This window comes from Varroa destructor, unplaced genomic scaffold (assembly GCF_002443255.2).
Source record: "Varroa destructor unplaced genomic scaffold, Vdes_3.0 BEIS01000003.1, whole genome shotgun sequence".
Lineage (NCBI taxonomy): Eukaryota > Metazoa > Arthropoda > Arachnida > Mesostigmata > Varroidae > Varroa > Varroa destructor.
Genome location: NW_019211456.1, coordinates 56,138,126 through 56,152,798, shown reverse-complemented (window position 1 = coordinate 56,152,798; position 14,673 = coordinate 56,138,126). Strand labels below are relative to the sequence as shown.

At 35.8% G+C, this 14,673-nt stretch overlaps 2 protein-coding genes across 3 annotated transcripts in view; both read left to right on the top strand.

Moving 5' to 3' along the window:
* The first annotated feature begins 20 nt into the window (after nucleotides 1-20).
* LOC111248441 (nuclear speckle splicing regulatory protein 1-like) lies at nucleotides 21-4,951 on the top strand. 2 transcript variants are annotated; one of them, XM_022800813.2, is made up of 7 exons: nucleotides 21-148; nucleotides 872-1,043; nucleotides 1,741-1,866; nucleotides 2,040-2,247; nucleotides 2,628-2,981; nucleotides 3,881-4,010; nucleotides 4,414-4,951. In XM_022800813.2, the coding sequence occupies exons 1-7, from the start codon at nucleotides 126-128 to the stop codon at nucleotides 4,661-4,663; spliced, it is 1,263 nt and encodes a 420-aa protein (XP_022656548.1). In that variant the 5' UTR covers nucleotides 21-125; the 3' UTR covers nucleotides 4,664-4,951. The 2 variants fall into 2 exon arrangements, with proteins under 2 accessions (XP_022656548.1, XP_086840466.1); XM_086984340.1 differs by lacking the exon at nucleotides 21-148 and adding an exon at nucleotides 158-255.
* Nucleotides 4,952-14,566: 9,615 nt separating this feature from the next.
* Nucleotides 14,567-14,673, top strand: part of LOC111248440 (uncharacterized) — a 20,836-nt gene continuing 20,729 nt past the window's right edge. The window contains exon 1 of the mRNA XM_022800812.2: nucleotides 14,567-14,644. The gene's annotated coding sequence lies outside the window, so the exon portion shown is untranslated. The remainder of the gene's footprint in view (nucleotides 14,645-14,673) is intronic.

Here is a 14,673-nt window from a genome sequence, read left to right as displayed (position 1 = left end):
ATAAGCAAATTTTATTGGCTGACGCTGTGCTATACCCAGCTTGTTGCTGCATTTATCCATTAACGATGGAGTGATTTACAGAATAAAATATTAATTTAAATTTCGCGCCAACTTTCCCGACCAAGATGAATATGGCGTCTCCCAGGAAGTGAGTATAATTTTTAAGATCCTGTAGATAAAAACATATTATTAATTGTTAACCATTAATTGCACTTCAAGGGCGACCATAAAGGTCAACTAAGGTTAAGGAGAAGGGTAGGGATACAATGGGTGTATCTATCTTTTTGGTTAAATTTCCTCTATCTAGAACGTTTGGGAACTCGAACTGTTTCCTCATTGCATACATTTCTATACTATTAATTGCTAATTACTTTTATAGTTCAAATTATTGTATTGAAATAAGATTTAATATATTTTGTTAATATTTAAACGGTGGTTATTTTAATTCAATAGCTTACAAAAGTACGGCTTAGTATACTTAAACCTGTACGGACATCATGTGTTTGGGATGCATGATGAATTAACTAGTGACATTATTGCTTGATATGGGGCTTGCCGTGTTGTGAAAAGCGTTAAGATTTAGTATGCAGTGAATTTTCTGTTCCACAGCATGCATTCCTTGTTTTTTTTGCTCTATTTTAGTAACTAAATTTAGTAATTGTGATTGTAAAATAGTACCTATCACCGGACTCGTTTAAATAAAATTCATAATATAACAGAATTCTTTGTTAAGTTTGACAAGGCGGGCAAAAAACGTTGTGCGATGTAATGGTACCTAACAATTAAGCAAAATCTTTGATGTACGAGTAATAATTAAAAAGCTCACTTCGTTAGAAGTAATCAAACATTACTTAAACGCTGCAAATTACAGGTATGGCCTCATTCTGCCGAAAAGTAAGCAGTCGGGAAGTATTGCGGCTCTGCAGAAGGCTGCTCCTTCAAATGTGTTTGGAGACGAGAGCGACGATGAACATGACAAGCGCACAATTGAAGATACGATCAAAAAAGCATCGGTCAAAAGTCTCGCCAAAGTTCAGACCCAAGTAAGCAATGTACTCATATGATGAAAAGGACAGTCGAAGTCGTCAAGGTTTATCTACGCCTAAAAAATAAATTTTTCTCTAGTACAGAATTAATGCCTGTTGCTAAATACTGTGGATATCTTTGAACATTTCACAAGCAAAAGACGTGATGATCAATAACTTGGCAACTCGTGAGTACTACGTTAGGAAACGCTAAGTAGACTCCTACTCTACCGTGGTAAATATCTAAAAGTAAGACACGCAGTCCATCAACGGGATAAACAGATTATTGCTTGCAACGGTATTTATATGACCATTGTAAAAGCCAACACATTATTTTGTCCACGTTCAGTAGGAGATCCCTTCACTTACCCAGTAATATAATTTTCAGTATGTACGTATGTAAGTGCAGCACCAGGTGTATAGCAGACCTGGTCGAGTTGTCACTTATTATTGAGAAATTAAAAATGTAATTTTCATGAAACAGGAATGCCGCGACGTTACAGAACTTGTCCGCTCCTATGGTTTGTAATAGAACAGTGTATTGAATACTCATTTTGACTTCGCCGATCTCCTGCGTAACAGCATGCGTTAGTTGATATAATCCTTGATCTCCCCCGTTTCTTCAACCAATTCGTTATGATGTCAGCCAAATCCGATAATATCAGCCACTGATAAAACTGACGTTTTCTAATCTTGACTTATTTCTATATTTTAGATGATGATGAAAAGGGCACTCGACGAAGACGCAAACGTGTTTGAATATGACGAAGTTTATGATGAGATGAAAAGTAAGAAAGAAGCCGAGGACATTGCTAATAAAGCTGTAATAAAAGACAGAAAGGTACGATTTGTGTTGTGGGCTAACCTAAAGACCTAACAACATTTTTTGTATGTGGCATATCGATTTTTGTCAAGAATCGTAAATGCGTTGGTCAGATGTTTTAGCCCATATGTTGTTTTCACTGAGACTGGTTATTTGAGCTAAAGTGTCTTTTGTCTGTTCTTCCTTAATAGCCACGTTACATTGAGAGTCTAATAAGAAATGCAGAAGCACGTAAAAAGGAGGAGGAGCGCCGGGCGCAACGAAAAATACAAAAAGAGCGCGAAGACGAAAAAGAGGATTTTGGTGATAAGGAAGCTTTTGTTACCGCAGCGTACAAAAAGAAGATAGAGCAAATGCAACAAGAGGAGGAAGAAGCTAAACGAAAGGAGCAGTTAGAAGGTCATTTGAGAACTTATTATACATATATCTACTGACAGTTTTTTGTTTTGCAATATTTTTTTTTATTAAAGAATATTGATTAAACTTTTTAGTATGTGGAGAAACACATATTGAATCAGCACGATAACTTTTAGAAATCGCCGTAGGTTTCGATGTAACGCGAGAGATATTTTTATATTTCTAGAGTGTTTTCCCGCATAAGATAAAATATATATTTTATTCGACGGTTAAAACGTATAGTCGACATTATACGTTTTAAACAGTGGTAATACCACGCCACAGGCAGCAGATTTGACGGGTGTATTGAGTTTCTATTCCAACAATTGTCAACAACAAATATCTGCTGTGATCCTAAGTTTCGATTTAAAATAAAATTTCAGAAATGATGGATGTGACGAAACAGAAAGACCTGTCAGGCTTCTATCGCCATCTTCTAAAGCAGCAATGTGGCGAGGAGAAAATTCCAGATAGATCTACCAGTGAAACAAGCTTAATAAAAGACACGAAAAACACCAGTCTGAAACAGTCGTTTGGCGAGCACAGTACAGAACACGGCACATCTTCTCAGACTAACATTGCTAGAGTAACTGAACCAGCCTTGAAGACCAGAGGACAGAGCAACGACGACGACCATGACAACAATAACAACAACCCTGATGCCGATTCAGAATTCTTCGAAACTAGCAGCGGCGAAGACGATGCACAGCGAAAGAGCGACGTACAGACAATAACAGGTTTGTCAATAAAAGTAGTTTTAGTTCATCGCATGAAGCACGGGACCATTATTGATGGTTTGCTTGTATTTCCGGGGGGAGGGGGGGGGGGGGGGGAGTTACATGCATCTGAATCTACCTGTATAGAAACGTGGGAATTTATATACCCCATCTACGTTTTGTTCGGTAAGCCAGTTATTTTCTAGAGGTTACTTTTTGAATATATCTTTTTTGATTAAGACAATTTGACTCTCATACGAGGAATAAAATCAGTATCTGTGTCTAACAGCGTCTTAACATAAAAGTCCGTACATTGAAGGTAAATCCATGGTGGAAACGCCCTTCATCAGTGTTCTTCTTGAAAGACCGTAGTTGTTTGCTTCGCACTCACGATGTATGTGGCGGATCTGAGAAACAAATTCCAATACTTTTTGTTTGTACTTCCTCAAAGCTATGGATGCTATACGATGTTTCGCAGCTGCCTTTCGCGCTTCTGTCTTTCGAGTTCCTTAGCTGACAGTGATATCGTTTGAATCGGCTCTTGAAGTCAGCAAACTGCACGTCGACCCTCTATGTCAGCCGTTCAACTTACAAGCGAGAATAGCAATTTCACATTAATCTTGGAGTCAATCAACTAGCCTAAAGATTAGCAGGATAAAACGCTTCATGAATAATAAGTAACGTCAGTAGTGTAACATGACGACGATGTTAATTGGTAATGATGATTATTTTTGGTAAGGCAGCATAGCACAGTTCAACTACTGTCCAAGCACCTAGTGATTGTTCGTTAATCGTAAGATAAATCGTTCATCAAATACTTTGTACGGTTTTTTCACTATGTCCGCTACGATGCCGCTAAAATGAATTCCATCCTCGAAGAAGGCTTTGGCCAAATTAAAACCTTTACCTGGCTTTTTCAGTTTCATGTACCAAAATGAGAAATAAAAGTAGAACGTACCGTAAACGAAAACATACCAGCGAGTTAAAGAAGGAGAGAGAAAATACAGCGAAGCAAAATGATTCCGACGATACTGATGACGACAACAAAAGGTAGGTACAAATAGCAGACTCTGAACCAAGATGGCGGTACACTGTTAAGTGGCAGAAAAGAGCAGATCACATAACGTTCTTTTTCTGTGTCGTCGAGGAATAAAACATGTGTATTTTGTAAAAAGTATAGGGGACCACGCACGTGGTCTAATAACATAATAGCAACAATGATAAAGGACTATATAAATTATGAAACATACATTTTAACAAAAAGATTTATTTTTTAGTGAGGCATTTGCATTTTATTTCCGTAAATATATTCGTAATTTATAACATTTGCTATGGTATATGACTTACACGATCGGATAGATACTTTTTGTCGCACTTCGATACGGAACCTAGTATTTGGAGGTTTACGTAGTTGAGGTATTCCTACTATTGCTCTGAACACGTCAAATTTCAGCTCCAGTCAGTCAGATTCAGATCGGAACGATGACAACGTCAAGAGGCAAACGGTTGCAAAAAAACCCATAAGACACTTGCAAAAGGACATTCATTCCGGCGTACAGGTTAGCGAGCCTCAATGCAGAAATCGAGCCCCAAAGGACTGGCGAGAAATGTTTGAAAAACGATGCGTGGGAGACAAATTTGAAGCAGCAAAACAGCGCTATCTCGCAAGGAAAGCTGCTTGCCAAGGAGCTACTATACAATAAATAGAGCGCACCTTCCGCATTACCAAATCACAGGTAAAATTTGTATATATGTCTGTACAGTACATATCAGCCATTTTATTGTATCTACAAATGCTAATTAATCTAAATAGAACGTAATTTAGGTCTGAATTATGTGATTAATTTGGTAATAATACGGTTGGTAAATAAAAAACACAGGTATGAAAACATAGTGCTTTTGTTTTATAGAACTATTAGTTAACTGCGTGTCGTTGCTGCCTACCTATGTATAAAATAAAGTACTATTGAATAAATTACCTAGAAATATCATTAACTTTTTTTATTATTATCAACCTATTGTCGTTACCTTAACGTAACTGCATTTTACCACGCTACTGTCTACAACGATTTTAAAACAGTATAGCATCCTCATAGCCATCAGTGTCAGTAGTTTCGTATTTTATTGAAAATAAGCAATGCCTTTAAAATAAATGCGATGCTATTTTTAGTTATATCGTTCATCTACATTTTGGCTTTAGTTAAAAGCGATGGAAGACATTGCATCGACAACTACACGGAGCCAACCGTGTAGTTGTCAATTAGCCACCGGAGATGAAAGTTCTATTTATCTATCGTATCTAACTCATCGGAATCGGAATCAGAAAATGCCTGCGACCCAAATTACAAAGATTTGCTAAACATTTGTTACTAATATAGTTTAGAGAATGTGTAATTTTTATCCAGCGTCACAATATGATATCTGTTGTTAGTTTGTTTTGAACAGAGTTTACAAATGCATGTCCTTTTTGTAACACCACGCCCAAACGCATACTTGTGTTCTCATTCAGTAAGGTTCTCAAAGTATAGAAATCTGAGGTTCCTTTTATGCACATAGTCTAAGACTATACGATGTATAAAAGATCTATACTGACTAGGTCTCCAAGTAGGCCGCCCCTGCGTTAACTGCGTTGCGAATGTGAGCAATCTCGTGGTAATCTTACGATGCTGTTTAGGAAGCTGTTTTTTAAAACGTTATTTGTACTTCTTTCATTTGTCATGCAGACCATTTTCATACTATGTTGGAGTTGTATATTGTAATTGGCAATATGTTTATTGCGAAGATTTGCCTCTGATGGTATTCTCTGCATTTTCTAAGATGTGTTTATTATCATTGGTTATTGTTACGCCCTAAACTCCAATATCTTGTGATAAGATTAGTTCTGGGTGTACATAGGTAGTTCAGCACTTGATCCTTTTAACGTAAATGGATGTCTCCTGTCCCTTCGCCATTTCTAATATATATGACCTGTATTTTTCTGGTGCTAACAGTTATTCAATTATTTTAGAGAGCGAACAAAGGTCCACAGAAGGTCACTCTCATTTGTATATGCCATGCTAGACCGACGAGGCACATAAATACTTTAAGTCTTTACAGTAGCAGGAAAGATTTATCCAAACAGCAGAGATGATGCAGAGTTCCTAACGCACATTAAATTTCTGACGATTGTGAGATTAATGTTCCTTAAGCTCTTGCCATTGCTCATTTTCATAACGATTTCTTCAATAACGTCAGCGATAATAGTGGAGGTTGCACCTCCTAAGAGGCTTGCGTAAAAATGTAGGTTCTTTACAGCTGTTTGTAGGACCGCGTTGGTTTGATATATATTGATGGATTTTTTTGTCGTCACGCGTGTTAACATTCTGAAAAGGTATGGATTATCTTTTAATTTCATTATCAGCATGCAACACAGACCGACGTTTTTTCCACCTCTTAACCGTATTTTGCGGTCCGATTTCATGAAGGAACAATAGGTCGCCGATTCAGTCTTGTAAAGATGTCTGGAATATTCTGTTAACGTAAAGAACTGCATCGCTAGTTTAGTCTGTGTTTTCTATTAAGGGCAGAAGAGTTCATGGTTATTTTTGAGTTACTTGGAATTTTTTCTTACGAGATTGCAGTAACACATTGTAAAAGCGATACTGGCGCTTAGCTGCTCGAAATCGGACCCAAGTTTTCTGTCTAAGTATGTGATATTGTTTTATGTGTTGCACGAGTTTTTTTTTCAAGAAACAAAACAGCAACTTTTTCGAATTTTTTTTTGTAATTTATCTGTTTCCGCGAATTAGCAAAGTTGGTATTTATTTGAAGCATTACATGTTAGAAGGACTTCATTCACAAATCTTTAAGAACATCTTCTTTGAACGAAATCTTTTAATTTTCGAAAATCTTTAAGAACAGAGAAGAGAACAATGTTATTTTTTGTTGGAAAAAATAGTGAAATCCATTCATTATATCATTCAAAGTATCAACATATAGCTGATCTCGAACAGATGAAGACTTTAACAGGTTGTTGTTTCCAGTCTAAGGCTGTAAGGAAATTCTCAATGATACAACTCTGTGTGCACCTATAATAAAACGTTCTTTGGAGACGATATAACTTCGAAAACATTGACATTAGTTTGCGAGTGGCGCTTTTGCGTCCTTCAACGATGACCGGAAGCAAAAAGTTGTCTATCTTTGAATGAAAATTGTTAATATCGTGATTTAGGACAATCATAGGCGTTGCGATTATACGCGGTTAACACTATAAGGGTTACCTTGATTTTCTTAGCTGCACTACCATGTATTTCTGTTATGATCCACATTCAAAATACATCTATGCAAGCATATGTCTTCTATACATTTTTCTTACGCTTCTTAAGCTTACGTAACACTGTGGTCAATCGAATTTTCTTCAAAAAAGTTTAGCTGTATTGACTTAGACTTCATTGAACCTCTTCGATATCCTTCAATATGTAAACTTAAACAAAACTGAGCAATTTAAAACATTTTAAAAATTACAAACAGGCATCTTCACAGAATTATTTTTCATTTTGTGCGATGTTTCTACGTTTTAACAAAGACTGGCAGTCAGGGAACAGCTTTTTGGGCCAATTCTTTTTTTATAGCCTTCCAAGCGTCACAAAATGTTTCCCCGCGTTGGCTTCGGAGAGGTCCTGGTACTGTGGATGCAAAACTTTTTTAATGATCGTACTTTCCAGTTTAGAGTCAACAGAAGATACCCAGATACAGTTAGAGCTACCTTAAACTGTCCTCAAATATAATTCTAAGTATATTTTGTATATAACATCAACAATTTACTTAATACTTTTATCAATATCTGTAAAAATGTATGCAGATGATGTAGAAACATTTGCGAGCGCCGATGAAGACAACGGCGACTTGGAATGGCATGATACCCTAGAAAAATTTTTAGCCTATTTTGAACTAAGAGACTAACCTTAAAACTCAACGAAGGGGCAATTAGAAAACAATAATTATACACACGTGCACCATTGTATTTATTTAAGCAACTGTAAACTTGTAATGTTAAAACAGGTTTATTTTTACTAAATCCCAAACGACAGCGTAATTATGTACTTTGAAAGTATATTTGTGTCGTCCACAAACTTTTAATAGAAATATATGGAGACCCGTCGTCAGAGTGTCATTATGTCAAATTATATATAGCATGTAGATGATCCGTCCCCTACACTGGCAACGGATTTCCAGTTATTTCTACTTGAACCTCTTTGGATAACACGAGTATACTTGTAAAGTATCTAACTACACTGTCGTTCTGGATATAGTAAAAATAAACACATTTTAGCGTTACAAGTTTAAGCCTACAAGTTAAATTACCTTTGACAGTTTTCAAAACAATCTGTATGCACGACTCATTATTACTCTCAAATCAAGTTCTAGAACCTATTTCTACTTTGCTTTGTACTTCGACCAAAACTATCTAAGGATTTTTTTACCGTCTGACTTCTATCCGAATGCCTGGATGAAACAAGTATTTAGGTTATATTTAGATTAACATACACCTGAATTTTTTACAAATGCTATCCTTCCTTGTCCGAATTTTTAATTATCCCTGTAATATCTTACTGCATTACAGTGTAGGACGCAGGATACAATCTGTATATTCTTCAGGGAAATTTTGAAAATTTTGTTCTGTCTCCTCTGTATTACATCATCGTTGGGATACCTTTAATTCTAAATATTTTTAGCATCAACTTAGTCTTTGGTACCGCCCAGATCGCCGATACTTTAATTTTGCATCATTTTATTTTCTGAACGGTTTAAAATCAAAAACGTCTATGTTATAAATTTAACAGATATAAGCTTTTTGTCCAATTACTTATAACGTCGTACGTAAAAATATTAACTTGCGAAGTAAACTAAAAAATAAACTTTATGATTAATCACCTTTTTCTTCCATTCAGTTTTTAATTAGCTTGGCTTTTTTTGTCGTTTTTGACTTGGTCAATATATGTTAACTCAAATATTTAATGTAATGATGCGTTTATCGACATTGATATCTTATGGTTGTAAATAAATTAACTTAGTAGTTGTAGTAGTCCCGCATTATCATTACTCGTTTCCGCTTGAAGGATTTTATATATATGATAAAATCTAATTTTTATGTAATTTGTATTACCAAATAAGGAAAATAGTTCTACGATTAACCTGGAATATCGAAACGACGTCTTTTGAGGTCTGTTCGGTTATCTATATATATATCTGTATGAACGTGGAGTAACTCGTGAATATGTCCTCTTTTCCATTACATAAAAAGAGTCTATACATCGAAAAAAAATTTTGATTATAGGACATTAAAATAGGCTAAGAGTTTCTTAAATGATAGAGTCAAACATTAGGTCATTGCTTCCAAAAATGCGCTTACATCCTTCGTTTCTAGCAACCAAATGTCTAAACTGCTTACATCATTCAAAAACATATAATAATAAAAAAGATAATGACAATACCACTTTTTGTGGCCTGTCGTACTGTAACTGTAATAGGCCTTCTCCTGGCTAGAGCAATGACAATAGAAAAATCGATCTTATCGAAATATCGTATCGAAGTAGCTACTGTGAGGTAAAATTCTAACAGGCAGCACGAAGTTACAAAGCATATATACGGATATTATTCACTCGATGATAGATATGATATATATATTACATACACAAATGATGTTTACTATCGGCTACAGAGATGGTGTTTACACAGTTAGACAGGTAGCAAAGTATATAGAACAACGGTAACAAAAAAGCGAATCATTTAAGAACAGATAAACACCTCATCAGTAAAAACATTGTGTTCTTTATCATGCAACTTTAAGTAAGAATGGCAAGTAGAGTGCAAATTTTTATTATACAAAGGAATAAGGCTAAATAGTTACCTCGGCTATTTTTTAGTGTTTGGCCTGAGATTGGATCCGGTATTTTTTTAAAAAGTGGGTGGTTAGAAGAAACTGTTTGATGTATTCGTTCTTGTTCAGTTTGGAAAAAGCTCAGCGAAGGACGGGTGAACGTACTTTTGCTGGTCCAACTCTTTGTTACAATTGCGATTGTAACGATTTATGATGTTTTTCAATCAAATTTGAATGACATTAATTTTCCAAACAATAATACACACTACAGATAACGTATGTAATGACTTGGCGAATATACGTATATTGCTAACATACATAATAATATTATATAACGTTCAATCCAAATGGCAACAATGATAAGTCGTATAGAGCCATGGATGTATAGTAGGGCGAGCCAATTATAAAACCGCTAACGAACGGCTCGGGGTGGTGGCAAATGCCTTGGTTGCGGCAGTCTTCCCCTTGCAGTAACCGTCAGAAAAATAGCACGACGAGATCCCCCCAGCGTGTATTGAGTCGATTGGTTCTTCTTCCTTCTCTACAAACGAGATTTGTCATCATGTCGATTCTGTAAAAATATGGGCCTGTATCACTTGTTTTTGTTTATGTTTGCAGAGAAAATGCTTATAGGGCTCTACTTCTCGATAGAAAATGATGTTGCTCGGAGTCAATTTTTTGATTGAAACACGGAGATTCATGCGCCTAAGGTAGGCTGGTTTTTGTAGGATCGGGCTGGTCTAATTGACTTACCATGAGACGTTTCCATATCAATGGAAGCTCAACTTACCTTTACGCAAGTTGCTATTCTTGTAGAACATCTATATAGTGTCCCTTACAGAATGTTATTATGTATGCAATAACCGTACATACGCGACATTATTTAGTTGTCATTTTGCAATTTGTCTAAAATATATTTTATCATTTTTCATATTTTGTTTGATAAACGAACAAACGATATTAATACAGGTTTAATTAGGACAATTATTATAATGCATTTTTACTCAATAGGCACTGCTCTACCATATTGTAATAAAAATGAAACGTTAAAGTTCAGGAAATTATTATTTTTCAGTTGCAGTAGATGTTCGGGGTTGCATTTATTATCGCCGTTCACATATAGCCGCTCTCTTGAATTGTTCCAAAACGCAAACACTTTTTAACCGGATTGAGTCGTAACACTTTCTTCATTTCTCATCTAAAAGTTTTTATACTATTAAACCAAACCTTTTATTGTTTCTTATTTTTAACGCTTTCTTTAGACATGGCCATATTTATATATACCAGGGTGGAAACAGAAAATAAGTGCCTCGAGTAAATTGATACTACTGTGCGCTCCTCGGTGTTAGGTGTTATCATGCAGCAGAATGCTCCACCTCGAAATATTAGCATCGGAAGCTCCAAACGTCCATAGCAGATGTCACTTTGCCGCAGTCGATCAATTGCTTTTAAAACAACATTATTTCTAACAATTAAATGCGAACTAATAACCGAAGGCTTCGGCGTTAGATATCGTCGAAGAGGTTCGCGCTGGAACAATGGTCCTTTTTTCTAAGTTTTTGTTCAGATCGTTTCTGTGCACCTTCAAGACAGAAAATCAGTTATTATTCCTCTATTGTTGGTAAAATAGTAGACTTCAAGCATATTGTGTACATCGCTGGAAAAAAGTGGTCACAGTCTTTACCTGGAAACACTGATTTTTTTTTTACAGTAATTGGTAAGTTTTGATCTCCTATAAACCAGGTTATAGTTCAATTTTTCTGAATGAGAATGCGCAGTGGTGAATCTGGCTTGCGTTAGCAAAACTAATTTCCATATAGAAGTCGGTGTCGTTTTTGTCTAATAATAACAATTCGAATCTCAAACAGGGCTCAATACCTGAATCGATTTATGCGCTTAAGCGAAAAACTCGGGTATTTTCATAAACAAATGTTCAGGATAAATGAGACATGCTCTTAGAAACCTAGTACTTTTTAGAGTGCGCATGCTACCTGATAACCTATCCAGTTAAATGCGTAAAACATGTTAGTGTATTTGTTTATTGCTATGTCATTTATTTCCTTTCCAATTTTTTGTTTGCTGCCGGTTGGTCACATACTACTGGGGAAACACTCCTTTGATCTTCAAAGCTACCATTGTGGTTTTTGTTTCGATTCCGTAGTCTCATCCCTACCTGGGGCTCCGAACATGAAATATGCGAGTTGGCGAAAAACAGTTTTTATTTTTAACAGGTTCTACTAATTTCTACCCAGGTTAAAACGCCTTCGCTAAAAATGAAACCGCTACCGTATGTACGATAAACAACCTATAGAAAATATATTTCTCCAACTATCGGTAAACAACAAATTATAAAGTGGAAGCAATAAATGTAAATGGCCATCAGTTATGCACCATACCTATGCGAATGAGTTATGGGTCATTCGCTGCGACAACGAACTTCAATTAGATAGAAAAGTAAGTTGTTCAACGGGTCAAAGAGAAAGACGGATTGTTACATGGTCGAGAAACTCAACTCCTACAAGAAGTGTTGGAAGGAGCCGTGACGTCTTATACTTTCGGATAACTTTTGATGGGATATGTTTTCAATCTAAATAACTAAAAACTGTTGAAATTGATGAAAGCCTCTAACTGCTATGAGGTCCCGTATACCCCGTATTTTCTAAAGTTTGCTATAGGGAAACCTATATGATGACCCTAAGTGTGGCACGATATGATGCTCCTCTAATGTCTTTGTTCTTTCTTACGGCTTTCCCGTAATCGAAAGCAAAACGCATTTCCTTTTGTTATAAATTGATTTCTCATATCTATGGTATTTATATACACAACCTTGAAAAAGGTTGGCCAATTTTTTATGTCTGCAGCAATGTTCTCCCGTGCAGTTGATTGTCACTCTGTGTTCTATACGTACCTATGCAATTCGCGATGTTTACTTTGACACAAAAAAGGAAGAAGGCAATCAAAGGAAAATACATTTAAGAATGATCAAACGGTACTTAAAATAGGTCATTCAAAATGTTAGGCTCAGAAATTACACGACACGGTTAGTGTGCAAGCTGCTAGAGTTTTCCAACGTCGGTACAGGTTTCGGGACAGCGCACATACGAGAACTGTTTTTTTTTTCTCTACATAGCTGCCAAATTTCTTCGACATGACGCCAATATATATATGACGTCTAATGAGACTTTTTTTGTTACTCACTTAGAGACATATTTTAAACGACCTGTATTCACCTTTCGAGTGATCTTACAAGTTAATGGAAGTGTCGTTGTAGAAACGCTTTCTGCAGTAACCGAACTCGAAAGATAGCACTTGTAGCGGGCATCTCAGGAGCAAAAAATGACATGTCTATACGGGCTTCTAGACTCTGTTTTCGTTCAGCGAGACCCGTTAGTCAATACTACGTGGGATCAATTAGAGCTAATTTGTCATTTCTCGATGAGTTGACATCATTGAAATCGTGGGTATTAGAATTGGAAAAAGCTTTCCCAAAGTACGAACGTTATACGCTTCATCTACTGTAAGTATCAGCATAGTTGATATCGAAGCGCACGATACTAAAACTTTTGTTAATTTCTTCCGGTTATAAGTACGAAGTCAAGCCGTGACATCAATGTCCCTAAGCCCTAAGTAAACGGCAGAATCTTGCTACCATTAGTAGATTATTTTTAATATGACCCATAGGTGTCTCATAGAAGATAGTAACTGATTGTGTCATTTCAGTGGTTGTGGGTATATCATTAACGTCGACGATGGTCTGTGGTGAAGCTGTTAATTAACCTGCTCGATGTAGTCTACTTTCACCGATTTTGTTTCTATGAATACCGTAAAAAAATGTGTTGATGCATCGATCGAGTCACTAGATGACTAGATGGTTCTCGAATCGAATGAATAAAGCAAGATGACTTGGGAACATATTTGGATGAAGATCATGGTAATAACTGTCATAAAGATGATTTTGATTGTGATCCCGGAAATACATTACGATAGAGCACGTGGTTAACCCCTGCGAAAACAATGTATTTGTTATATTCATATGATTTATTTATGCACGTCAAAAAATTAAGCATATTTTTGAGAAATACGAATTCAAGGTATAATTTTATAATAAGAACATGCTTTTTATAAAAAATCAATAGGAACTGTATTCAATCAAGTTTCCCTATACGCAAAGAAGTCAACTATTGCTAATCTTGAAGGTGTCACACTGAAGCGTATAAACAATTTCGAAGTCCCGCTTTGGTCTGTACAATATGATTCGAACGAAAACAGATGTACAATGCTGTACCAATCACCATTACATTTATATATCCATAAAGTATGTCGAACAAGGCTTCCATAGGCAACATATCTCTATGTTGTTGTGGTCTTATAGAATGAAAGTTTCATCTAGCCATTGGACATATGTATATATTTAATAGCATATTTTATACATATATAGGTAATGTTCGATGTAATCTAAAATTAAAAAAACATGCGAGATAATTACATAAAGAACATTCTGGTATTTACGCAAAGCCAGGATACAATAAGCAAAACGGTATGAACTGAATTAGGTTGGGATTTTTTGAGAACTTTTGTGTAAGAAAGCAAATATTGAACAGAAGCATATAAAGATATGCCAAAGATTATTATTTTTAGTATTGAGAAAAATGACCATATTACTAAGTGCATGTTTGTCGTTTAAAACGGTCAGAGAACTGATGTTACCGGAGTTAAGCTACATGAAGATCTCTATAAAATGTTATAGGTGGATGCTAATACAATCTGTCAGCGGCAAGGCAGCAGGAGTCAATGATTAACGACAAAATCAGAACTCACCGTGAACGTAAATTCAAATACAATGATTATCTCTCT